This window comes from Perissodus microlepis, chromosome 17 (genome assembly GCF_051167445.1).
Source record: "Perissodus microlepis isolate ML-2025 ecotype Zambia chromosome 17, ASM5116744v1, whole genome shotgun sequence".
In the NCBI taxonomy this organism is placed as follows: Eukaryota; Metazoa; Chordata; class Actinopteri; order Cichliformes; family Cichlidae; genus Perissodus; species Perissodus microlepis.
In genome coordinates this window covers 34,177,592-34,200,953 of record NC_140477.1, presented here as the reverse complement: position 1 = coordinate 34,200,953, position 23,362 = coordinate 34,177,592, and the positions used below count along the sequence as shown (strand labels likewise).

General features: G+C 41.4%; 3 protein-coding genes across 8 annotated transcripts in view; 1 reads left to right on the top strand and 2 right to left on the bottom strand.

The window, feature by feature from the left end:
• plxnc1 (plexin C1) overlaps nt 1–1,184 on the top strand; it is a 32,685-nt gene extending 31,501 nt beyond the window's left edge. For both annotated transcript variants that reach the window (XM_084909844.1, XM_084909845.1), the window contains one exon: nt 841–1,184. In XM_084909844.1, the coding sequence (XP_084765970.1) occupies nt 841–945 (105 nt within the window). In that variant the 3' untranslated portion in view covers nt 946–1,184. The remainder of the gene's footprint in view (nt 1–840) is intronic.
• On the bottom strand, nt 1,142–13,485 carry cep83 (centrosomal protein 83). 4 transcript variants are annotated; one of them, XM_084909846.1, is made up of 16 exons: nt 13,396–13,485; nt 12,196–12,402; nt 10,361–10,511; nt 10,095–10,187; nt 9,157–9,288; nt 8,827–9,078; nt 8,577–8,708; nt 7,072–7,186; nt 6,685–6,829; nt 5,552–5,701; nt 5,189–5,264; nt 4,912–5,069; nt 4,339–4,468; nt 2,917–3,020; nt 2,255–2,444; nt 1,142–1,600 (listed from the first exon to the last, which is right to left on the bottom strand). In XM_084909846.1, exons 2-16 carry the CDS (start codon nt 12,393–12,395, stop codon nt 1,466–1,468), a joined length of 2,163 nt encoding a protein of 720 aa, XP_084765972.1. In that variant the 5' UTR covers nt 12,396–12,402; nt 13,396–13,485; the 3' UTR covers nt 1,142–1,465. The 4 variants fall into 4 exon arrangements, with proteins under 4 accessions (XP_084765972.1, XP_084765974.1, XP_084765973.1 ...); XM_084909848.1 differs by having other exon boundaries at nt 10,373–10,511; XM_084909847.1 differs by lacking the exon at nt 13,396–13,485 and adding an exon at nt 12,878–13,276.
• Nucleotides 13,486–17,748: 4,263 nt separating this feature from the next.
• Nucleotides 17,749–23,362, bottom strand: part of hcfc2 (host cell factor C2) — a 10,706-nt gene continuing 5,092 nt past the window's right edge. The window contains exons 6-17 of one of the 2 annotated variants that reach the window (XM_084910507.1): nt 22,690–22,793; nt 22,285–22,518; nt 21,993–22,196; nt 21,727–21,761; nt 21,045–21,165; nt 20,325–20,381; nt 20,184–20,239; nt 19,959–20,102; nt 19,690–19,875; nt 19,303–19,600; nt 19,143–19,215; nt 17,749–19,056 (exon numbers count right to left, since the gene is read on the bottom strand). In XM_084910507.1, coding sequence (XP_084766633.1) covers nt 19,047–19,056; nt 19,143–19,215; nt 19,303–19,600; nt 19,690–19,875; nt 19,959–20,102; nt 20,184–20,239; nt 20,325–20,381; nt 21,045–21,165; nt 21,727–21,761; nt 21,993–22,196; nt 22,285–22,518; nt 22,690–22,793 — 1,522 coding nt within the window. In that variant the 3' untranslated portion in view covers nt 17,749–19,046. The remainder of the gene's footprint in view (nt 19,057–19,142; nt 19,216–19,302; nt 19,601–19,689; nt 19,876–19,958; nt 20,103–20,183; nt 20,240–20,324; nt 20,382–21,044; nt 21,166–21,726; nt 21,762–21,992; nt 22,197–22,284; nt 22,519–22,689; nt 22,794–23,362) is intronic. The other variant, XM_084910508.1, reaches the window with a different exon arrangement.

The window sequence follows — 23,362 nt, the reverse complement described above, 5'->3', positions numbered from 1 at the left end:
ATGCAACCCAACGACCGCTAAAAAGGAAGAGTTTTCTAGGTGGTGGCCTCAGACCGTTTCTCTCTTCTTATCCCTCCTGACAGATTTTTCTCTAGTTCTGCTTTTTGCTTGTGTCACTATTGGTAGCTTCATAGCGTACCTGCAGCCCATTCAGGTTTGCCATTTTCCCCATCAGTCAGAGGGGAACCAGTGGCCGTTCTGGTGTTCTCTGGCAAATGTCAATCAAACTGCACAGAGCTAGATGGGAGCACAGTTCCCACTAAGGCTAGGGTCACACTACAGAAAACAGTGGTTGCAACAAAAATTGGTCACGGCTTAAATTTAAAAAAAATAAATAAATGGGGGGGGGAATAAATGGCAATATGTTATCAAAATACTCTGATCACTGCAAAATGTTAGAAATAACAGAACCGGTCCTCCATAACTCACATCTTATTTGCTTTCCCTTGGACTAAGATGTTGACATTAGTGACTTCACTTGTGAAACCTGGTGACACGCGAGGCTGCACCTGCAGAGGAAATGTGTTCAGACCTTCTGACTTTATCGGGTTATTTCCTGTTCTCGGGTGCAGAGCAGCACTTTTTAAAAACAGATTTTGTTTACTGTTAAAGCTTCAGGCCATTTTAAGAGACCTCAAAGCCTTCTTGAAAAAACATTCCAGAGACACGGGACTAACAAGCTAAATTGTTCCTAATTTTGTGCCCTGAAATATTTTACAGTTAAAAGCTTATTAAGACAAGTTTTTTGTACACCAGCTTTTTATACTGAGGTTTAAATGACACTTTAAACACTGCATTTTCTAAGGTGTCTTTGTCCCCTTTCGTCTGGCTTTTTTACAGATCAAGCAGAAACTGGATGAGAACGGAGTCCCTGCTGAGCTGAAGGAGCAGCTACAACATGTAAAGCAATCATTTGATGGACTGAAAAGCTGCTCCTGGAGTTGAACCATCTGTCTTTTCTCTAATAGGAATAAGCTGTGAATATCAAGCAAGGGAGTGAACCTCACTGAGGATGTTTCGTTTACCGAAAGCTTTTTGTATCTGATGGACTTTCACTTTCTTCACCAGCGGAGTAATTGTTGTTAAAACTCATGAACCCAAATGCACAATGATTCCAGCCAAAGACATGTCAGACACAAGGTTAATGTACAAATATTTTAATACAGTTCAAGTCTGTATCATCATTGTGCAACGTAGTCCGTAGTGTCATCTGTATGACTCCTCTGTATTTTTTCCCCCAACACAATGGCTTTATAACAAATGTAAACAAGTTTCTTATTACAAAATCCAGCCCTGAGGATATCATGTGAAAAAGTGCCAAGGTATCACATTTTAGACATATAAAATGTGGAATTCTTCCAATAAATGTTTTATTTTTATAAAAACACAGTCCGCTTGATTTGAAAGCAGGATGTCATCTCAAACTGTGCTCGTACTTGAAGCCCCATGGGAAGTAGAAACAGTGTCAGAGTTCAGGCTGGGGTGTGGTGCTCCGATCTCTTTGTACCAGAGAGCCCAGTTCCTCCAACTGCTGCTGCTGGGCACTTTCCAGATTCTCCAGCCTCTGACGCAACAGAGAGAATTCAGAACCATGATCCTCCTGAGAGGAGAAAAGGATGCGGGGAGGCAAAGAAAGAGATGCAAGGAGAAGTTATAACATTATAGAGACTGCTAAATGAACTCTGCAACATAGAGTCAACTGAACACAGCTGAAGCGCCAACAATTCCGATCCTGTGTGTTCGCAGAGTGCAAGCAGCAGTGTGTTTCAGGAGAACAAGCACTAGACTCTTCATTAGGTGCTGTCTGCAGTTTTAAAGTGAATCCTAAAATCCACCATGAGCCAGAAAAGCATAAAGTCAAGTTAATATGAGCGTTCTCATCACAATGTGTTAGTAGCCTGCCAGTGCACTCTCTATGGCCTGTCAGTGCAAATTGACATAGTGCTTTACTACTCTGACCACTCATAGCACTTTTCATCCAATCACATATATGTTCATCAACCCTTATATACCTATAGTGGACACGGACAACCTCCCGAGCCACAGCTGCCTCAGAAAGAGCAGATAAACAGGCCATTATAATAATCGGTAGTACTGGGCAACAGTCTGAAGCCACAGCAACAGTTCCACAGGCTTTCTGAAGCTCTTTCAAACTTTCAAAGAAATGTTGGTTAAGCCGTTTAATACTGAGCTTTGAATCATTCAAGCAAAAAAAGGAATCTAACCAAAGAGATGAAGTGTACAAGACACTTACTGGGTTGTTACCAAACTGTCCCTCAGACCCGAGGAAGACGAAGGGGGCCTGTGAAGAGGTCAGGAACGCAGGGCCTGCACTGAAGGGGCCCTGACCGCCAAGCAGGAGGCGCCGAAACTCATTGTGACGCCTCTGCAGCTCCTTCAGCCGTTTGTTCACTTGAGCTTGCTCCTGTGAGAACAATGAACGCCTGGACTCGAGAGAAAAGAGCATATTGACATCGAGCCCCCGTAAAGTCAGTGTGGCTTCATCATTCAAGGCCAAAAATTTTTTAAAAATCCATATCGTGAGCCATTTCCTAATGAAACAGTAGAGTGCGGTGTCTCAAAAGTCGATTTGAACACATCATCTTGCACTAATAAGAAATCTGAAATGATTCCGTGTTCTTCTCCAAATTGGCAAACACTGAGCCATCCGACTTCAAACTCGGCAGATGCATTGCTGGCGAACTGAGCAAATGCGGTTTCGGCTAAAAGCTAAGTTGTCAAGTGACTCCTCTGGTGTTATACACTGGCTTTTTGTGTTTGTAGTTTTATTGAACACTGCTCCTCCAATCTAATAGGGCCACTGTTACAGAAATCATCTTGTCAAAAATAAAAACAAAGCAACCCAAGTTACACTCTCCAGGCTGCACAGTTTTTAAAAAAGGCGATCACATTTACTTTTTAACTGCAGCAGCTTCCAGTTCCAGCTCCTCAATCTTGGCCTCCAGCAACTGGATTTTATCCTGCAGTCTCTTCTCTTTGTTCTCTGTCAGCGTTTTTCTCTAAACACACAAAGACACACAGACACAGACAGACACAGATAGATTAGCTGCTTTCTCTGTTAAAACTCCTAACAATGTTAAAGTGCAAACAAACATTAAAAGGTCCTCAAGTCTTCTTGTGAACATGTGTGTTAAAAATGTTTATTTATGACTGAAAAACAGCACAAAGAAATGTCTAAAAAAAACAAAAAAAAAAAACAGTTAAAAGCATATGGACCTATGCACATGCAACCCCTGGAAATCACTATGGACTCACGTCTCAGGGAGGAAAATTATGTCATTAATGACAGATTTTTGTGTTTTTCCTTTTGTTTTAAAGAACACAGATACAAAAAATGGAATAATGATTTTTTTTCTTTCCTAACTTCAGGCATAATTTTTCTATTGGATTAAGTTGGTCTGCCTGCATCAACAGAAGCTTTACAACTGTTCATGCATCAATACAACCTACTTCCTATCTGTTAAATGAGAAAAACCCTCCTGTACATTTACTGCTGAGGTAATGACGCCCACATGTTCACTTATATAGCACATGAGTGGGGAAATGTGGTTTACAAGTTTCATCTGAATAACACCGGGGAAAAAAAAGTTTCATCAGCCTCACCTCCTTGGCTAACACAGATTCACTGCTTTCGTCCAGTCATCCATGAATTACATCACGTAATTCAGCTTTTTTTTTTTTCATCAGTTCTGTCACAAACATCAATTCCTTTTTTTTCCACATTTGTTTTTCACTTCTTTTGTTGCACATTTTCTGTTTCCAAAAGGCACACTTCTTTCACTTTTCTGTTCTGATGCTTTGACATCTACCAGTTAACTAAAAGTTTTCCTTCCTTATAGTTTTGCTGACACATGCTCGAAATTTCAGACATAGCAGACTGAACAGCCAACCGATTACCTTCTTGCAGGAACTATATGAGCATTTTTCATGTTACGACAGACAGTTTTCTAGCTCGGCCCATGCTTCCTTTAACACAGCCAGGTGCAGAAGCCTGTTAAAAACTGCAAACTCTGTTAACTGTAGACTGTGTTGCTTATTCAGTTTTAGTACTGAAAATTAAAGGACAATTACATCATTTTGTGCTTCACTTGATCGGGGGAAAAAAATGGAGCATAAATGAATTTTTTTTTTACTTTTTGAATAATGCTTTATAAAGCCAGAATTTTCAGCTGATAAACAAAAAAAATTGCGTCATATCTGTGATGTGTTGTGAGTCTCAAGATTAGGAAAAAGCTTGAATGATTATAATCCACATGTGGTGATTTTACTGTTTTTGCCAGGGTGTGCCGTAAAAGGCAGGGAATGAAGAAGCGGTACCTTCTTTTGAGCCACCGCTGCCCTCTGCAGTTTGTCTTTGACCTGAGAATATTTCTGCTGCAGCTCAGCCTCTCGCTCCTGCAGCTTGTGCTTCTCCTCCAACCACTCGATACGACGCTCCTCCACCAACCTGCGGAAGGAACAGACAGAAGGAGGATGTGAAAGGAGCAAAAAGCCACTAAATTCATGTTAAAATGTTTTGAGTGGTCACTCAGACTTGAAAAGTGCCATATGAGAGTGAGTACATGTTAAACAAGGGTTGTTATACATAAGGTCTGGGAGCCACACTAAGCCCGCCAAAGACTCCCATTAGTCGTCTTAGTTCTTTCTTACAATTTGAGAGCAGATAGTTGCGCTGTAAGACTTTTCTTTATCGTGTAGAAAAACTGAAATGTATTGTTGCATACATTATAACAAACTACCTCAGGGATCAAATGTGTAGTAAAGAATTCTTTACACTGACAGAACGGGGTGTTTCACTGGTCGGTCCTCTTCAAAGTGGGCTATATGTGGCCTACCATGTAAAATGAGCTTGACATCCCTGTGTTAGACTGGGCAACTGTGCGGGTGTACCTCTCTGCCTCGTGCTGGCTCCTCTCTGCCTGTGCCCGGGCTGTCCTCAGCTCCTCCCTCACTCTGTCCAGTGTTTCTCTCAGTCGTCGGTTCATCTCCATCATGTCACTTTCAGAGTGAGACAGCGCCTCCATCTGCACACCAAGTTCCTGGTTTTGCTGTTGTGTCAAACAAACAGTAATTATTACTGCAGGCATAAAAACTACCATTGTTTGTTTGTTTTTTTTGTTTGTTTAGTGTCCAAATAAGACTTTATGGTTGGTTGGTTGTGTCTTACTTGATGCAGATCAGCAATTTCTGCTTTCTGCCTCTCCAGCTCCTCAAGCTGTGAGCTCTGCTGCTGTAACTTAGTCCTATGAGATAAAATAAAAAGGTATCAGACAAAAACAATATTTTAAAAAAAGCAAGAAAAAAGTCCCCAGGTTCTACGCCTGACACATATTTTAGTAGCTGACCACAAAATAGGAACAGAAAGTGAAAGATGATAAAAAGAAAATCAAGATCAATCATAGAAAGTTCAACATGTCACAACCCCAGTTCTACTTTTATGCAAGTTTCAGATATCATACAGCTACTCCTCATGCCCCAGTTTTGCCCTCTTACTAATGTAACTGTGGTTGTTTTGCAGCACAAACCTGACCTCAGGTTTTGCAGCTCTCTGCGTGCTGTCTCTTCACCCTGCTGGGTGCTGCGGAGTCGCTCCTCCCACTCCTCCTTCTGGGCTTGATCTGAGGCATCATGCAGCGCCCTCTGCTGTTCTAGTGCTGCAAGACGGTTCTCCAACTCTAACCTAGCAACATCAAATTGAAGAAAAGGGGTGAGATAGACTCTGTGCACCTTAGCATATGCTACTTTCATTGGGGAAACTCCTGTATAGCGCCTTGTTTCCAGTGTGATATTCGCTCCTTGTTTGGTTTTCCAAAACAAGTCAACCAAATGGATGAATCAAGCGGCGATTTACATTTCACAACATGTCTTGGGCATTTACTGAATATATCTGTAGATGATGTACATCGACTTGTCGATATTTTCCCACCGCGCCTCGGAGGAAAAGAGAGAAAAGATTAAAAGGTTATATTTCTCAGTATTTGTTTACTTGCAATTTTGAAGGTAAGTCACAACATAACCTTTGTGAATACTAATATATATAGAGACCCTTACCAGCAATCATTCATTTATTTTTTTCTGTGGCTTTTTTTCACGGTTTGTTGACATGCTGTGTAGGTCTGTACTTGACTAGCTGATATATACATAACGGGGGAAACCTTTGACTATCGTTCACCTGTAGTTTGAATGCTGAGCATTTGCTTGTTTAAATCATAAGAACTGTCACTAGACAGAGATGTGCTTCTGTATGTGAACAATGTGTCTTCTGATTTTGTAATGCTGTTCTGCTTGTGTTGAGTGATGTAAACAACCAATCAATCTACGCTCTTCAAACATCAAAACTGATCATTTTATTTTTTTTATGACACAGCAATGGTGAGTGTTCCCACCTTCTGCTCTTTGTAACTTAACGTAATCTTTCCGTTTTCGTGTTTTGGACATGATTTTGGAGTCCATCTTCCTAGTAGCAATTGACCGCAAAATAAAGCTACCGGAAATGTACAACCCTACATCCGGTCTTAAAACAGGAAGTTAGCATTTTCTCGTGCACAGAGATCAACAAACAAGGAAGCTTCAATAACTGATGGTGTAACATTGTTAACAGGTGGATTCAAACTGCAAGAATACATCCAAATCACACATCGGACATATGAAGGCGACTCTCACTTTTCCTCATGCAGGGCTGCCATCTTACGGAACTCTTCCTCTCGAGCAGACTGCACCCTTCTGACCATCTCCCTCTCCTTTTCCACCAGGACTTCCTTGTGTCGTTCCACCGCTGCATTTAGCACCTCCACGTCTGCCTGCAGACCTGAGACAGAGTTACTGGGTTTGAGGGTGATAAAGGCTTTCCAGTCTTAGAGAATGAGTAGATTTATTTTCCATCAGAGCTCTTCTTTATCTCAGGAAAAAGAAACTATCCATATGGTTTTCAGACATTTACAATACAAAGTCAGGTTAAAGTGGGGTATGAAGACAGTTTTCTTGCATATTTCTGGCATGCTCTTTTACGTGAGAGAGCTGGATGAATGTGAAAAGAGAAGAGACCCATACCATCAATCTGTCCCTGCAGGGTGTCTCTCTCTCTCTCCACCTCCCCTTTAGAACGTGAACACTCCAGTTTGACGCTGGCTATTTCCAGCTTATGCGAATGCCTCAGGCTTTCAATCTGATGCACAAAAAACATGTAAGATAGCCCTTTATTTTCCCCCAAAAAAACTTCTTAACACAAATGTAAATAGCGAGATATCACAACATTCTTGTGCTATAAATCGTGAGCATATAATGACACATTAATGGAGAGGATTTGGGTGTTCTCTCCCATAATTTGACTAAACAGTCAAAAAAGGCTCTTTGGGATTATGGTCATGAATTTTTCATGCCCAGATAACAAGTTTGAAGTAATATTTTGGAAAACAGTCTAGTCTCTTTCACTTTTCCATTGTCAGTGTTGGGAAGGTTACTTTTAAAATGTATTCCACTACCGATTACAGAATACATGCCAAAATGTATTTTGTAACGTATTCCGTTACGTTACTCAATTAGAATAACGTTTTATGAATACTTTGGATTACTTAATATATTATCATGCTTTTTACAACTACATGAATTTACTATTGCTGTGTGAGGTTATTTGCCATACCAATACCAACTAGATTTTTAAATCTTAACATAAAATGAGTAAGAGTAGAGTGGACATTAGCTAAGGCTGCACTTTTTGCAGCGATCTCCTATAGAAAACTATTCAGTGTGTATATAAAACAGGTCCGCGGCTCTGAAACGTAGTAAAGGGACCTCTGGCTAATACGTCAGGTTCGTGTCGGGCTCGTAGCTGAAAACTAGCTTTACTTTGTTGTCTGGGTCAACTTTGCTAGCGAGAGACAGAGAGAGGCGTTGAAAGGCTGCTCCAACGGAACTTGTTGTTTCGGAGGAAAACACAAACACAGTGTACAGTCGAGTCTTAAAAGCGTACTTACAACTGGGCTCATCAGGCACTCTTTTTGGCTGCAGTGGTTATTATTATATTTACATGCTTCCATCTCCTGTTTCTGCTCGGTGACAACTCGTACTTTTCAACTCTACTTTTTCTCCCTGCAGCACGGACTACACTGCCCATGAGGCTACATTCTTTAGGGTTATGCCTGTAACACTCTGCCTATTGCCTTCAAATTAAATAATTTTTCGAATAATTTTTTTAAATATTTCTTCAGGTCATTATGCGGGCCGTAAGTAGGGGTGACATGGGCCGCGAGATTGAGACACAGGCAAGAGCCTCTTAATGCGTGTTTTGTTTGGGTTACCACTGGCGTGGAATTACCAAAAATAGAGAGGGCATAGCCAGGAAACAGGAAAAGACCACCATGTAATCCATTTTTTTTTTTTAAATAAAGTAACTGTATTCTGAATACCACCCCTTTAAACAGTAATAAAGTAATTGTAACGGGATACAGTTACTCATATTTTGTATTTTAAATACGTAACGGCGGTACATGTATTCTGTTGCTCCCCAACACTGTCCATTGTCAGAGTTCAGGGTCAGAGATCAAAGAACAGTGTACCTGAGAGGTGAGAGAGCTGACCTCTCTCTCAGCTTTGTGCAGTCTCCCGGTGAGCTGGCTGTTCTGCTCATGGCTCTGGTGGAGCTCGCTCTCCATGCGCTCCAGCTGCAGACGCAACGACTGGCGCTCCGCCTGTCACACCAGCATCAACCAATCAGATCCATCAGTTATGATGAACACAAATACTCCCAAAAAAGGAAATCTGATCATTCTGCAGCTATGTTTATTATAATGACATGAAATGAGCCACCTCCAGTGACTTCAGTGCAGCCTGAGACTCTGTCAGCTGTCTGATCTGGATGCGCTGGACATTCTCAGCCTGCTGACCAGAATTTTCCTTCTGGGCTCTAAGCTCGGCCACCTCTGCCTCCAACCCCTTCAGCCGTAGGTGGAGCTGAGCTTTCTCTCTCAGAAGGGCCTCTACTCGTTTCCCATCACGCAGCGCATCTGAACCTTGATACTGAGCCACCAGCTCCTCTCTGTCCTTCTCCAGACGGGAGACCTGATAGTACAATAATACAAGTTTAAGAACTTATTTATTTAGACGTGGGTGAGTCACAACAAATTAAAATCATGCCACCTCCGCCTCATAGCGGATCTTCCTTTCCTCCAGCACACGAGCGTGTTCCTCTCTCTGATGGTCAAACTGGGACTTGAGAAATGTGTACTCATACCGCAGCTTGTTGTACTCAGACCTGTACTTCTCCGTCTCCTAGAAGAAAGAACATGGAAATTAGCTGCTCTTTCCTTTACTAGGGCTTTAAAGGACCTTTAAAACTCTTGTTGCTATGGACTTTATATGCACAGATTCAGTAGAAGTGTTAAATAGCCCAGCAATTTCATTTTTCACTATAACCCATTTATGGCCATTTAGTCACGTGCATTATCATCAACAAACTAAGAAAAATGATGTAAAAACAGTTCACATGAAATAGCATCTTGTTCCAGTACTTCCAATTATACTGATTCCCCCCCGAATGCAAAATCTCCCAAGTGAAGAAATACATTAGTATTCAGGGTTGTGGGTGGACATTGTGAAATAAAACAAAAATGTGATAATGTCATCATCAGGACTTAGGAAAAGAAAATCCCAATGCATTTACACCGGGCCGCTTAAAGCAACACTGGATGCTGTTGTTAAACTACAACATCCTGAATATGGACTACAAGCAGAGACATACTGCCTTGTGCAGTTTTAATGTCTTGCTTCATGCATGCTGTATATAAATCCAACCCCAGTGTATGATTATGACTTTATTGCAGATGCTGGACTGGAAATGAAATGGCTGTTACTTTCAGTTTAGCTTGGATCATTTATTCATTTTTTACTAACGTGACGCTTTTGAGTGCCTTAACAGATATATTAATTATAATAATGGCAGCTCAGACCTTTGAATGACATTTTTCAAGCTATAAAATAAATATATTTTTATGCCTTTCTTGTTTTCTCTTCTGAACATCTGGGGATTTTGCAAAGTTGTTTCTTTCATTTACAAAAAACTAATCAGAGTGCCTGACCTCCTCCAGCTTGTTGAATCTGTCTCTGACTGGAGCCTCCATCTCCTGCTGCACCTGAGCTCTGAGCAACTCCAGCCGCTGAGGGGTCATCACCTTTTAAACACATAAGCACACACGTTTTCATCCAGAAAGATTACGATGAGAAATAAATGTCACTTTATTTGGGTGTCTTTAATATTTAGGAATGTGCAAATCTTACAGGGAACAAAAGCAAGAAAGTTAATCTTCACTATCTAAGACTTCCCCTGATCTTGGGGGTGGTGTACCTGCAGACGAACCTCTTCCAGCTCCCTGGCTTTGTCCAGCAGCTCTCCACGCAGCTCGGCCAACAGCAGTTGCAGTTTCTCCTGCTCAGACTGTTTGTCACTCAGCAGGTGCTTCAGCTCAGCCTGTGCCCGTGTGTACTCATCCTGCAGGCTGCACAACAGACAAAGAAGAGAATAACTAAAATTTGCCCCTGACACATTTATTACAATCTTCTGTCCTCTCTAAAGTTTCCCCATTTTTAGCAGTGTTGGTAAGAAGATAGCATTTTGTTTCCAAGTGATCCCTACACAGACATATCAGGGCTCTAGAGTGCGACCAATTTGGTCGCAAATGCGACCAAATTTTTCAGTGGTGCGACTAAAAAAAAAAAATTTGGTTGCACCTGTGCGACCAACTGTTCGGGTAGCAAAAAAAAAAAAAAAAAATCTGCAACCTTCCCTGTGGTCAACAACAGACACACATTTTGCCCCTATCGTGGACTAAACCAATCAGAGATAGTAAGGGGCGGGACCTCTCTGATTGGCCGTGGTCCAGTTGAAAGTGCAGGTGGAAGTGGGAGGTGAGTAGCTTGAATAAAGCGATATCAATTCATTAAATCCTGAATCGACTTTTAAATATAACTGTGTTTTGCCAGAAACGCCAGATTCTCAGATTAAAGCTCACAAAACCATTTCAACAACAACCAAACAGCAAATGAGAGCAGGTACACGGATTCCACACAAAGACGTAAACACAGAGCGGACCCGACGCATCAGAATCAACTTTGTCTTTCTCGGCTTTCTCACCCGACGGCCCGTAGACGGACACGCTGTCGGAGCTTAGCGATTCTGATGCGTCGGGTCTGCTGTGTTTACGTCTTTTTGCGCTGATTCTGAGCTGCAGGTTTTGTCTCTCTCCAACCAAAATTCACCGAGCCAGCAGCAAAAGAAGCAGCAAACTGCGCTTCACATTTGATCAATGTCGTCATGAATTTTGCTGTTTTGCTTCCACGACTATTAAAATCACACTCCATGCACAGCTAGCTCTCTCTCTCTCTCTCTCTCTGTACTTCAAGAACAGTTTCCCGTCTCCAATCTCTGTTTTCTGTATTATTCATTCGCTTATTACCCACCAGTCTACCGTTGTTTACAGCGCTGTCGGCTGCTGTCTTTTTCTTTTCTTTTTCTTTTCTTTTTTTCACTTAAATGACCTCGGACAAGAAAGCCTATTTTTTCTGTTGTTCAATACTGAAGAAATTTAAACTTTATATGCAGAACATTGTAGAATATTTTTAAGGTTATCTGCTATAAAAAGCCAGACCAGGAAAATCTCCTTCATGTTTTTCTGTGTTTTATTCTCAGTTACTTTCACACAAAGGCATCTGCTGTGATGTTCACAATTCTGATGAAGTCAGTACTGATAAATGATCAGAACTATAATATTTCTGACTGTCTGAGGCTAAGTTGAATCGAATTGGGACTTTGAAAACTGGAATCGAATGGATTATAGAAATCAGTGATGATACCCAGCCCTTGTGAGCAGCCTAGGCATGACAGAAGTGGATGTAGCTGTAATAGGAAAAGAACTATTGCTAACTTTTCTGTTAAGTTAAGGCCTGATCCTTCTGAAATTCATAGCCAGTGCTCTGACACGGTGTCATCAATCTTTGAATGCTGAAAAAGCACAGTGTATCCAGAAAAACACATTATATTATATAAATTATTATAAAATTTGTGTGCGCCTAACTTTTGTGCCGGTACGCCCAACTTTTTAAAGTTAGGCGTACCGGTACGCCCATGGCAAAAAGTTAGTCTGCATATAGTGTCATTAAGTATCAAATAAAATTTGTTTTCACCTGGTATGTTCCGCCTTTAATGTCTGGTAATTTTTCCTGTGGTTCTCACTCTTCATCCTCTCGTCGATCAGCATCTTCTGCAGCTCCATCTCTGCTCCCCCCAATCCAGTTGACAACCCCAGCATGGCTGCGGGCTTCCCCATCCCCGGTTCCAAGTTTGGCAGATGAGGAGCCGACTGACCAAGGGTGGAGGAGGTCATCTCACCTCTACAGGAAAGATCCCAAAACAAGAAGAGACAAAAATTAAATAAATAAATACATTTTTAAAAAGGCTGGGTAAACCAAGCAAAGGAACAGAGGTTTTCAAAAAATCTCTTCCTTTGTAATGGTAATAAAACTGCCTGCAGTGTAGTAAAGCCAGCGATGACTTGGTGGCTTTGTTGTCAGTTAGTAACCATGGTGGCTTTAAGAAGAACCTCCCCAGCTACTTATTAAAATCACAGCCTCTTAGCATTGAAAACTCTGCATCTGTCTCAAGTGATTAGCTGGCTGCTGGCTCTGCTGCGGATACCAGGGGGCCGTGATTGCCACTGCTACATCACTTCAGCCTCAAGCACCCCGACTAATCCTAAAATAATTTCAGACTATTGCCAGTTGGTCAGAAATTAAAGAAATGAAAATAGCAGAACCATGAACTTCGCTCACTTCAGTAAAGAATAACACAAACAATATTCATGCTCACTCTGGTAGTTGGTGAAAGGTCTTCGAAATTAGCTCTGTACAAAACAGCTACAGCTAATATTACAAATTCTATTGTTATTGTATTATATTTCAAAACATATTCCCCTGACATTGTCCAGCGTTTATTTTAAATATCGCGCCGCAAAACATGCTAACTAGCCGCCTAGCCGCTCCAGTGGGTCCGTTATCGGACACTCACTACTTCCGCCGTTTTCTTTTTATCTTCTGTGAAAATACTGTGCTTCAATGCCCATGATTAACACTGGCATTCTAGCTACATTTCTAACGAAAACAGGCGTCACTGAAATCAATCTAACGCGGTTCTTTAAGCTGTTGTCTACAAGCTATCTTTGGTTGGCCATGTACCAATGGACAATGTTAGCTCTAACTTATTAACATGGGTAATATTAAGTAGACGTTCTTGCACATTTGTAGTTCTAGCGACGGAATAGAAACCCATAAAGTACCGTTACAGTATTTTCCCCAGACGTGAGAAGGTGGTTGCCGAACAGCACTTACCTCCCGAGTTTGAGACTTTTTTCTTACTTCCTTATTAGCTATTTGTTTTGCTAGCTAGCTAATCTGTAAACTACAAACTGTGGGGTCATGGGTAGTGTTTTCCAACGTATTTCTCGCGAGATTGAGTCCAACTTGCGCGACACTTTTTTCTAAAGAAATTATCATTAATCATGTTCTCTTCCGTCTATTTACCGACATAAGCAAACATATTACACATAAACATAGCATCGGAAATCTCTGCCTTTTAATGTATCCGTCTTTTATATACATTCTGAGGCACCAATATATATCTGTATTTTAATTTTAGATTTAGAAACAAAGCTGGTGATAAAGGAGAAGCAGACGGGATACAAACCCCTGAGTTCATTATGTTACTTCACAGTGATGGCTTGTTGCGTCCTTGTTTCAGCATTAGTTACAGTTTAGTGCAAAAGCTTTGAAACAAGCGTTCTTTCCCTGTCCAGCAGACAAAGGAACAGGACGAGAAACTAGCAAGAGATAAGAAGGAACACTCGCTTTTTGTTGTAAACAGTTATAAATAGTTGCAAATATATTAATAAACTTTTATTATTTAATTATTGAAAAACATCTACCTTTTGTGTGCTTTTTTTCCTATATTGCCAAATGTATATAATGACAACTATTTATTTAGCTCTGTTTGCGGCATAGTTTTTTAAGTCTAGTCCCCAGATCGTTTAATAGTAAATTATTTTAATTTTCATTTGTATGTTTTATTGAGTGGTTTTTACTCATTTCTGCCTCCATGGTTTTATGTCTGTATTGGCAGTGAACGTTTGTTGTACTTTCTAAGTGGCTTCAAAATCCCTCGGTCAATCTGGGTGCGGTCAATCACTGCGACGCGCTGTTGTACTTATATTTAAAAGATCAACTAAATAAACTTGTCTGATTTCACACGCACGTCTGCCGTTGCGAAAACTGTATAGCCTATCTGACTCCAAAATCAGGGACAAAAAGGCTGGAAAATGGATTTCAACCTTCCCCGGTTAAACTGATACAGTGGATGATACTTCAGTTCTTCCAACAAACAGCATTGCTCGGATCCTTCAGTGTCTTTGTCTAAATCTTTATCCCTGACCCTTTCAGAGAAAAACTCGAATTTCAAGGCGTCACGTCCCCATCGTTGTTCCTTATTTCCGCGCTTCTCCACGCCTCTCTCGGCGGTCCTTTAAGTAAAGGACTGCTCCGTGGTTATTGTGGGGTGGCAGTGGCATAGCACTTAGGTCGAAGGGCTATCAACCGGTATTCCGGGGTTCGAGACCACCTTTCTCCACTACCTTCCCCTTTATGCGACCGTAACCAAGGATTGTGTAGTTGAGTCGTTGTTGTTGTTTTTTCAAATTTAACACACGTTTGGGTTTTTTTTTGGGTTTTTTTTTTATTAGTAATATTAACATACAAACAAAATGCACCATATATTACACATTCAGAGAATAACCATTCCTTACATATTAGCAACTTTCATACATGGGAAAAAGAAAATATAAAGATGGGGTCACGTAATTTAACAGATTATTAACTCACTAAATCAAAATCTCCCACAAAGGAAACAAAAAAGCAGCCTTTTTCTTTTTAACTGAGGTCAAAGATTTAACCAACAGGTTTAAGTCGTTTTTCCAGTAAGCTAATGTTGGTTTGGTCTTAAAAAAACGACATTTATGTATAAATTGCTTGCACAAGATTAATAACACATTAACACCATAATTAGCTTTCTTTTCTTTCAAAAACACTCCAAACATTATCACATTTAAGGTAAATGGGGTAATTTGAATCCCACTGGAATAAAGCCTGGTATGAAATTCCAACCAAAATATTTGTATAAAATTGCACAAAAAGAATAGATGGTCCAAATCCTCCTCTTCTGTTTCACAAAATACACAATTACCAGTTTCTATTTTGAATCTATCACCAAGGAGTCTATTTGTCGGGTAAATTTTATTCAAAATTTTAAATTTGACTTCTTTCCCTTTAGGAGGGATAGGGAAGGTGATATAATCAGTTCTTATTTTTTCAATTTCTTCCCTTTGGAAATCTTTTAATATGTAATTACGTCTAAGTAAATTTGGAGAATAAAGACTCCTTAATGAAGATCTTAGAAACGTATTCAGTTGAGTCGTTTTATTCTATATCAGTGTTGAGTGTGCAGGTGCTAAGTTTTAAATTACAATCGCCGATTGTAATGTCCATTACGTCCTTCTGAGCTTATGCACTTTGGTTCACGGGATAGTGCCTTTCCCTGTTCTCACGTAAACAGCCCCAAACCCGTATTTAAAGCATTCTCCTATGTTTGGTTTGTCGCTTCTTCCAGCTGAGGTTATTATACAGCAGGATCCGTGATAGTCTCCGAAGCGAACCGTGCGCATTTACCCACGCAGGGGACATTCACTCACTGCCAGCTTCCCTGGGGCATTTTCCTCTGTCTTCTGGCCACTTTGACCACCTCCAGAATGGTCAACACCAATACTTCAAGTGTCAGCGTTTCCTAGAAAGAACACTGGTCTGAAGACTACTGCTTTTTCCTTAAGCCCCTTGGCTATTTTGTTTCTAATTTAGCTTTTTTTGCAAGTGTCATTACTTGCAGCATGACCTGAAGCCCATTCAGATTAATCAGGTAGTTCAATTTCTAGAAGATCTATGTGTGCTATTGCAAGAGGGTTCGCTGTGTCTACCAGTAGTTTCAAGAGTGTGTAGGAGCTACCAGTCGATGGGCCATTACATGAGGAGACCTGGGCTGGGCGGTCAATCTATCAGTAGGACTGGCATCTGCTCCACTGTTTTAGGAAGAACGGGAGGAGCACTGCCAGAGCCCCACAAGATAACCTCTATCAGGGTGCTCATGTGCATTTTTCTAAGCAAATGGTCGAGAAGTCTCCATGAGCATGACATGAGGGCCTGAAAGGACCTGTGTTCATAGATCATAGATAGACTGATTGGTGTTCAATGGGGAACACCAGAAATGGTAGGTCCACCATTGGCACCTCATTCTTTTTCAGATAAGAGCAGGTTTACACTGAGTACATGTGACAGATGTGGAAAAAATGTGGAAAGAACACGACAGATGTTGTGCTACCTGCATAACATCTTCCAGTATTGCTGGTTTGGCAGTAAGTTAGTGATAGTTTGGCAATGGTTATCCAAGGAGCACCACACAGACCAACAGTACTGACTCCTGTTATTGAACCCTTCAGACCTTACTATGAGGCTTACTTCTGGTTCCTTGTGAAGGTCATTCATGTGGTCAGAGTGTGAAGGCAACTCATAAATGAGGAAGGCACTGATGCTGATGACTGGCCTTCACATTCCCTAGACATGAAATAAATTAAGAACCTCTCCCGAGCCACATTATGATACGAGCCGGATCAGCCTGTGATCTCAGTGTTTAACATTGAATTTTTTTGGTGTGATTTTGTATTTGAGGGACAGCCAATCTGAATAAAGTTTACTTTTAAGGGAAAAGGAAGCTGCACCAGCTCATCTAGCACCAACAACCATGACATGCCCAGAGTCAAATAAATCATCCATTTTCTCCCATTCTGATGCTCAGTTTGAACTGCGGCAGGTCATCTCGTTCACGTCTACATGCCTGCTGTCTTATTATTGATTAGATAATTTTTAATGAGCAAATAAACAGGTTGTAGAGCGGAAAATTACTGACATTTTTACTAAAAAGTGTTCATCCTGTAAGCATGTGCTATATCTGTTACAGTAATAATTATGATATTTGCTACTGTATCAAACCTTCATATATAGTCTGGTATTTCCACATTATAGTTCATACTAACCCATACATTACCACAGCTGTTTCACACACATTTAGCACATTCAACAAAATATGTTGCAGCGACTCTTCATATTTTAAATGAAATGCTAAATATATATTTGAGAACAACATATTTCGTTCTACGCCCCTACCCTCACCTATGGTCACGAGCTGTGGGTAGTGACGGAAAGAACAAGATTGCGAATACAAGCGGCGGAAAAGGGCTTCCTTTGAAGGGTGGCTGGCCATTAGAGATAGGGTGAGAAGTTCAGCTATTCGGGAGGGGCTCAGAGTAGAGCCGCTGCTCCTCCACATCGAAAGTCAGTTGAGGTGGTTCGGGCATCTGACAAGGATGCCTCCTGGGCAAGGTTTTCTGGGCATGTCCCACAGGGAGGAGACCCCAGGGGCAGACCCAGGACACGCTGGACAGATTATATCTCTCGGCTGGCCTGGGAACGCCTTGGTGTTCCCCCAGACAAGCTGGAGGTGGTGGCTGGGGAGAGGGAAGTCTGGGCTTCTTTGCTTGGGCTGCTACCCGAGTGACCCGGCCCCAGATAAGTGGAAGAAAACTGATGAATGGATGGATGTTTTTTTTATTATTATTATTGCAGGTCACATTGATTAGTTATACACACATTAGACTTCATCACCTGTGAGACCTGAGCAGCTTGCACACATCTGCAATTAGATACCAGAAGAAGCTGCTGCTGATCCAGAGCAACAAACCGACCAAAGATGCTGAAGCACATCTCCACCGGCCCACACACAGGTGTTACACCAGCATCCAGCAGGTAGTCGTATCTTGAGCACCTTTCTTTTACATCCTATACAGTGCCACTAATGATTGTCATTAGAAACTTTGTGCACTCTCTGGTCACTGCTTTAAAAGTGAAAAATGTAAATTCACCCCTTTTTTTGTTTTCCATTATATTGCAACAGTATTTCACCCAGCCTCTGTAATAACTGCCTGTGGTCTGTACATTATTGAGGTCCATGCAAAGCTGCGAGTGTCCTCAATAGGACAATTACAGGCTGATGTTTGCTGATACTATCATGACATTTATATTTATAAATCTTCAAGAAAACAGGTCCAGATTGATATAATCTGAATTATAAAAACAACAATTTACTCAGTGTAAATTCCAGTGGCTAACTGATGACACTATATATGAATGAGTGCGAGTCTTTTATAAGAGGAAAATCAAACAGGTAAAAAGTGTGGCATCTTTACTGCACCTGGTAAAGACGGTAACACGATGGAGAAGATGGCAAAGCTGTAATACCTTTCACCCAGTACATGACCATTTTCTGTGGCTATGAGTATATTGAAATGAAATTTTATGTCAGAAATAGGTTAAGAGTACATGGCTTTTGAACTTGCTAATAAAAGCACTGTGATGTATTACACATACATTACAGTGAGATAAATGTAAAGACAAAGAAAAATCAAACTGAAATTATATAGACGTATAACGGAAACACGTTTGCAGTAACATGTGGCTGAGTAAGACACAAAAACATGAGTAACATTGCTGATATTTCATAACCTCGTGGGACCGGTGGGGCCTGTAAAAGGACCACTCGTGTTTCCTTCTCATAACCCGTCAGTGGCTTGTTCAGTAAACACTGAGGCGTCTTCACGTCTTCCTGAATGCATTTCAAACAATACTTGCAGTGTTTTCTACATCTTATAATACTATAATAATTACTTAACAAAACACTTTAACTAAAACAGACCAGTGGCCAAACAGCCTGTGAAAATGTAAATCTATTTACAAAGTAAAAATTAAATAGATTAAAAATAAATTAACAAAACTATTGGGAAATAGATTTGCCAGCATCTTGAGTGAAAAGTCCTTTCCCTAAAACATTTTTAGCTGGAGCTGCAAGAAGAAAGAAAATAAAGAACCAATTACAAGTGTCCACTTTGAAAAATAAACAAAGCAGAAAAGTTAAAAACTCTGATCACCTGTCAGCAGCGTCGTTGTCAGCCTCAGCACTGCTGTCAGCTTTGGATAGTGATGTTCGCAGTGTACTGGGATCTATAAAACACAGAAAGAGGAGGTTGGTACATCCATCATTTTAATGTGAGAGGAAGTTTAAATAAATAATATCTGAAGCTGCTCCACCTTGAATCCAGCGGATCTGCGTGGCTGGGCCGTAGCCTTGCTCATTCTTTGCAGCGATCCGGAAGACGACTGCTGGTCGGTTGGAGGCAGAGCTGTCGATGTGCGCATTGTCCAGGTGGCTGGAACTGACCGAGCAGGAGGTCTTGGTGCCACGGTATATCCGGATGAACGCCATCTGACCCGGCCGATCCGAAGTGGATGAGCGGCTCTTCCTCACTGCCATGTACATGGAGTACTCCAGGATCCGGCCCGATGGAGATGAAGGAGCCTCCCAAGTGATGTGGACTGAATCAGTGGCCTACATGCAAATGATACCGAAAAGCACATCAAATACATTTTCCAGTTTTCCTGATCTTTGCACCAATATTTCTTGATACTGTGTGTCACCTTGGTAATCTTAACAGCAGAGGGTGCTCCAGGGAAGCCAGGCTGGCAGGTTTTGAACTCGCTGACCGGGCTGAAATCTCCCTGGCCAAAGTAGTTGATGCCTGCAACTCTGAACCTGTATGTCTGACCGGTAGCCAGCTCCTGCTTCTCTCTGCCCTGGTAGTCCTGAGGCCCTGGCAGCTTCTTCTGAAGGAGAGAGCGAGCATGTGAGGGTAAGATGTAGTCCATAAGTGGTTTCTTCATAAACACCATTCACTTCTGGTTTTTACCTCTTTAGTGTTCGTTGCCCAACTGTTGATGGCAGACGTCACCTGGTCACCATCAGCAGGTAGGTAGTAGTGGCTGACCTCAGAGAATAGTGCTTTGAACACGCCGACATCAAACCACACAGCATTGTCTGGATTCTGCCGAACCTGAAGGTGATGGTTTGTGGTGTTAGTATGAACCAAGCTGAGAGGCAGAGTTAAAAATTCACTATCAGAAGAAAATCCGACCTGATCTGTGTGGGTATAAAAATCTGCTGTCTTGTCTGCAGAAACCGGCTTTTTGCCTGTAAAAAGGTAAAACAATCAACACGTTTTAAAATCCTCACCAGTCAAATATCACTGATGTTAGAGCGTAAGAGCCACCATTACCTGACTGGAGCTGAGCTGAGCTGCTGAGATCTCCTGCTGCCGTCTCCTGCCCAGCAGCTACAAACAGAACACACAGAAACACAAACAATCTAAAAATGTCACAATAACAAAATCCTGCTTTGGAGAAAAATTAAATTACATTATAGGTCACATCTGGTTCAGTAACACAATCTGATGTGGCCTGCAAATTTTGAAACATTTACATTCTGTCATAAACATTGCTGTGCCTGCACCAAGGCTGAGTATATGATAAATAAGGATAATTTGAACTGTGACTCATACAAAGCTACTCTAGCCACGTCAAAGAATGCACTGCTTTTGTATTTTTTTCAAGTTGAGTCTAAGATTAGAAGTCATAAACTGGAGTAAGTGTTTATTTGTGCAGCAATGTTTCTGCAAACATATCTGACTATTACTGTGCAGGAGCTTAAATTCTTAAACCCCAATTGGTAACAGCAGATAGCTTCCCCTCCCTGACCTTGCGTCAGCTGGAGGCTTCTTCCTATTAAAAGAGAGTTTTTCCTTCCCACTGTTGTAAATCACTTGCTTATAGGAGGACATCTGATTGTTGGGGTTTATTTCTGTATTACTGTAGAGTCTTTATCTTACAATATAAAAGTGGCTTGGTTACTGTTGTGGTGATTTGAGGTTATATAAACAAAACTGAAATGAACTGTATAAAACAGCATTTAAGCAAGAACCACCTGATAAGAGACTTACTGCAGAGTTTTAGGTTAGAGTCCTCTTTCAAGTCTCTCCCATCGATCCTCCCACCCTGTGCTTGACTGTCTGCTGAGCCATTTGAAGATTTTGCTGAAGCATCCTGCTGCAGCAAAGCACCCTGAGAAAGAAAAAAAAACATCAGGGAGAAAATTTAAGCACTACGTCTGGACTGCTGGCGTGTTAGTGTGGCTGTATGTTAGTGTTTGTGTATTAAATCTTATTTATAGATAGTTCTGGGTGATAAAATGATAAATACAGTTATTGTGAAATAACTTTTCCTCAGTGTTAAGATAAAGCCAGTAGAGCTCATTCCATTCACATTTTGACAGATAACCCAAAAAGCTAATAAGATTAGTACTGAACTGAACTAATGATGTGGCTGGATCTGAGCTATAGCCACATAATTTTAAACTGAAGCACCGTGTAGGACTGGCAGCCGGCAATAGCACACATGATATTTGGGCGACTGAAGCTTTGTACACGATTAAATCAGGAACAATAACAAGAGAGAAAACAAAGGGGAAAAAAGTGACTTCTTCAAAGACTGAAGTCACTTGGACGATGAAATGTTTCTCCCACTGACAACACAACGCCCACAAGAAGTGATTTGATTGACATTGATCACTGTTCTTCCCCCATATTGCCCAGCCTTTATTATTGATATAAGAAAGACACTTACCTGTGCTGCTCCTTTCTCTTCTCGGTTTGCGGTTTCTTCATTTTGACAATGATGGGATCAAACCATTTTACAAAGAAAGTAAAGAAAGACTGATGGTGTCAATAGTGTATTTTATGGGTCTGAAAGCATTGAAATTGTTCCCTTTTTGCTGCTTATTGTATTCTGTTTGCAGTGACCATTAGCTCTACACAGAAACCTTTCCATCTAAATCCAATAAAGATTTTAATATAAACTGATGAAATCACTGAAGGCTGTGCTTTCCTTACCAGCAGATTGTTTTTCCTTTCCATTCTGACCATCTATTCCTGTTGGATCCGCTGGTTTGGGACCACTCACTGTAGTCCTGGGGGAACTTGCAGGCTGGATCTGGAGGATATAGCAGTCTGCTGCAGCCAGGGGGCGCCATGCCACATGGAGCATGCTGACAGTAGATTTGATGAGCAGCACTGCCTCTGGGGTCGCTGGTCGATCTGAGACCAAAGGATTTTTAAACAGATTTGTGCTTTTTGCCCCCCCAGCACCGACCCCCTTGCGCTAACTCGTCCCCCCGTTTCTCACCTGTTTCCAGGTACCACAGGTCCTTGCAGCACACTTGGTAGTTCCAGCTCTTGCGGTATCCATCACGACCGCTCCAAACGTAAAGCCTGGAGCCAACGCTAGCGGTGCAGTGGCCAGCCCTGGCTCTTGGCCTGCAGGCATATGGATCATCGGTCTGTGGTCCCTGGCTCTGCAGCTGGTACTCTATATCATCATCGTGGTGCTCTGGGCCAAGGTTCTGCCAAGTCATAGTGTCTGTGATAGGAAAACCAGGTAACAGTGAGCTTGCTGGCCTCCATGAAGGATGTAGGAATTCCATGGATGAGATTAAAAAAAAAAATAAAAAAAAAAGGCTCACAGGCTCCAGATCTCATTTACAAAACCACTCATAAGTTATTTTAAGGGGTTATAATGAGAAGAACTCACCTAAGTTGAGAACGCTCAGGGAATTAGTGCAGATCCATTCAGTTCCTAAAGCAATGTGCGTTTCTGACTCTGGAGCAGGAATCCAGCCGCCAAAAACATACATCCTGCAGACAGAACACACCAGACTATGTCGAAGGACATTCTGGTTTCATATATACACAAGAACTATAAAACAATAACACACAAACATTGGGTGATGTAAGACTTGGATGCAGCTGCTCATCCATGGAAACCCATTACACAAAGCTCTCTATGCACTGTTCTTGACCAATTAGCTCAAGGCCAAACTAAGTTTGGAGGTCTGGAGCAACTGAATCTGCCAAAAGTTGGTGACCTCTGCACATTATGTGCATCAACAGCAGATGACCCTGCTTTGTAATTTTACATCGCCTACTACTTCATGTATGTTGGAGTTGCTGTCATCCCCAATGGCTTTCACATTGTTATAATACCACTAACAGCTGACTGTGGAATATTTATTAGTGAAGAAATTTCATGACGAGACTTGTTGCACAGCTGCCATCCTATCACAGTACCACACTGGAATTCACAGAGCTCCTGAGAGCAACTAATTCTTTCACAAATGTTTGTAGAAGCAGTCTGAATGCCTAGGAGCTTTATTTGATCCACCTGTGGCCATGGAAGAGCCTGAAACACCTGAACTCAATGACTT